Source organism: Nannospalax galili, unplaced genomic scaffold, assembly GCF_000622305.1.
Source record: "Nannospalax galili isolate Female #2095 unplaced genomic scaffold, S.galili_v1.0 scaffold5487, whole genome shotgun sequence".
In the NCBI taxonomy this organism is placed as follows: domain Eukaryota; kingdom Metazoa; phylum Chordata; class Mammalia; order Rodentia; family Spalacidae; genus Nannospalax; species Nannospalax galili.
This window is the reverse complement of record NW_008355516.1, coordinates 11,107-13,043: the sequence shown is the minus strand read 5'-3', so window position 1 is coordinate 13,043 and position 1,937 is coordinate 11,107. Positions and strand designations below refer to the sequence as shown.

The window sequence follows — 1,937 nt, the reverse complement described above, 5'->3', positions numbered from 1 at the left end:
TTTTTGTATATGATAATTATGCATTGCCCAGTAGTCGGATGATAGGATCCCACTGCCACATGTAAATAAAGCATACTATCAGCACCTATCAGGTGAAGCACTGGCTGCTGCCTCCAACTATATTTTCCCTAACCCCCACTGAATAAATGGAGCTGTTTCACTGAGTCTGGAGCTGTATCACTGAATCTGCCTCCCCGGAAGGGCTTTCTTTCATCAGTGCTCAAAGGCTGTCCTGACCCCGTTCGTCGCTTCTGCTCCCTTTGCCCTCGTGGATCAGTGGCCAACAACCCATGAGGGGAGGGAGAGACCCCACACACATACACACAATCAATAAATTTAATTTTTAAATTAAAAAAAATGGGTCATTAGTCTACAACCAGAGACGACACACAGTTATTGTCTTAATCTATAAAGCAACTAGTTCAAGCACTCCAAAGGGGTCTGCATACCCCATAGGAGAAGCAAAACCTCTGCCAGGGGCTGAGTAAATAAAAGAAACATCTTATTTTAATTTAAAAGAATGAAACTGGGGCTGAGGAAATGGCTCAGTTCGTAAAGGGCTGTGCTACAAGTTCAGATTTTCGGCAGTGATGTTAAAAAGTTAGGCATGGCAGCAAGTATCTGCAATCCCAGCACTGGGGAGCACACCTACACACACAGACACACACACATAGAGAATATGAATGAATGAATGAGTGAGTGAGTGAGTGAATGAATTAATGAAATTAACTAGGAAGACGATCAGAAGGCAGGATTGCTTGCTGTGTAAGCATGAGGGCCTAAAGTCGGATCCCCAGCATACCGAGTAAAAAGCTGAGTATGGCCACACATAACTATAACTCCAGTGCTTGGGGGAGGGGAGGGAGCAGACAGGAAGATTGCTGACACTTGGTGGCTGTCAGCCTAACCAAAAAAACTGAGCTCCAGGTTCAGTGAAAGACCCTGTCTGAAGAGAATTAGAGAGAAATAGAGAACACCCAACATCCTACTTTCACCTTCTTACACATGTGCATGTATACACACATGTGCACACACAGGCATCTACCACACACACACACACACACACACACGAATGAAGATAAGCAGTACTAATAATGAATCTGTGTAACTGCAATTGTATTTCTAGATGAGTGAATATCTGGGGGTGGGGCGTACACAAGCATTTCCTACTGACAGAGATGTGGAGTCAAAGCAAATTTGATAGGCCTGTGGTTTCTGAGGAGTGATGCAGCCTTCTCAAAGGCTAAATAGTGTGTGTTGGCATCTGTGCGTACTGTACCTTCAGATTGTGGGAATCCAATCTGTGACAAGATCTGCTTCAAGGTCAGCCTGTTGCTCTTAAGCCCATACATTTGAAGCCATTTCTCAGATGAAATGAGACTCTGATCAGCCATGTCTGTCTTGATGGTGCTCAGCCCCTCCTGCCTCTGTTGACACTGCTCTGAGATGATTGAAGAAGATGAACCTGATTCCTCCATCTCTGAATCAGGACCTGAGTCGCAAGGGACTTCCTGCAAAGATGATGGTCAAACTCCGGGATCCTGAAAACAGGGGGGGGGGGGGGGTCTAGCATGAACACCACGAATGGCAGGGCTGGGGAGATGGCTCAGCTGTTAAAAGCACTGCCTGCTCTTGCAAAAGACTCAGGTTTGGTTCGCAGCACACATGACAGCTCACAACTGTCAGTAACTCCAGTTCCAGGGGATCTTAACTCCCTCTTCTGCCCTTAAAAGAACTGCACACATGGTGCCCTTACATACATGCAGGCAAAACATTTACACGCATAAAATAAAAATAAATTAAAAAGTTTTTAAATATCACTATTGGCTTACTATAAAATATAACATTCCTATGAAGTGGAATTTTAACTCTACATGTATACTGAAATTATGGATTTGGATGTATATCAAAATTATGGTATAGATGTGTATTAAAGT

The 1,937-nt window shown here is 43.9% G+C and overlaps 1 protein-coding gene across 1 annotated transcript in view; it reads right to left on the bottom strand.

Moving 5' to 3' along the window:
• LOC103750006 (von Willebrand factor A domain-containing protein 3B-like) overlaps positions 1–1,937 on the bottom strand; it is a 20,539-nt gene that overhangs the window by 11,502 nt on the left and 7,100 nt on the right. The window contains exon 3 of the mRNA XM_008852937.2: positions 1,280–1,541. Coding sequence (XP_008851159.2) covers positions 1,280–1,478 — 199 coding nt within the window. The 5' untranslated portion in view covers positions 1,479–1,541. The remainder of the gene's footprint in view (positions 1–1,279; positions 1,542–1,937) is intronic.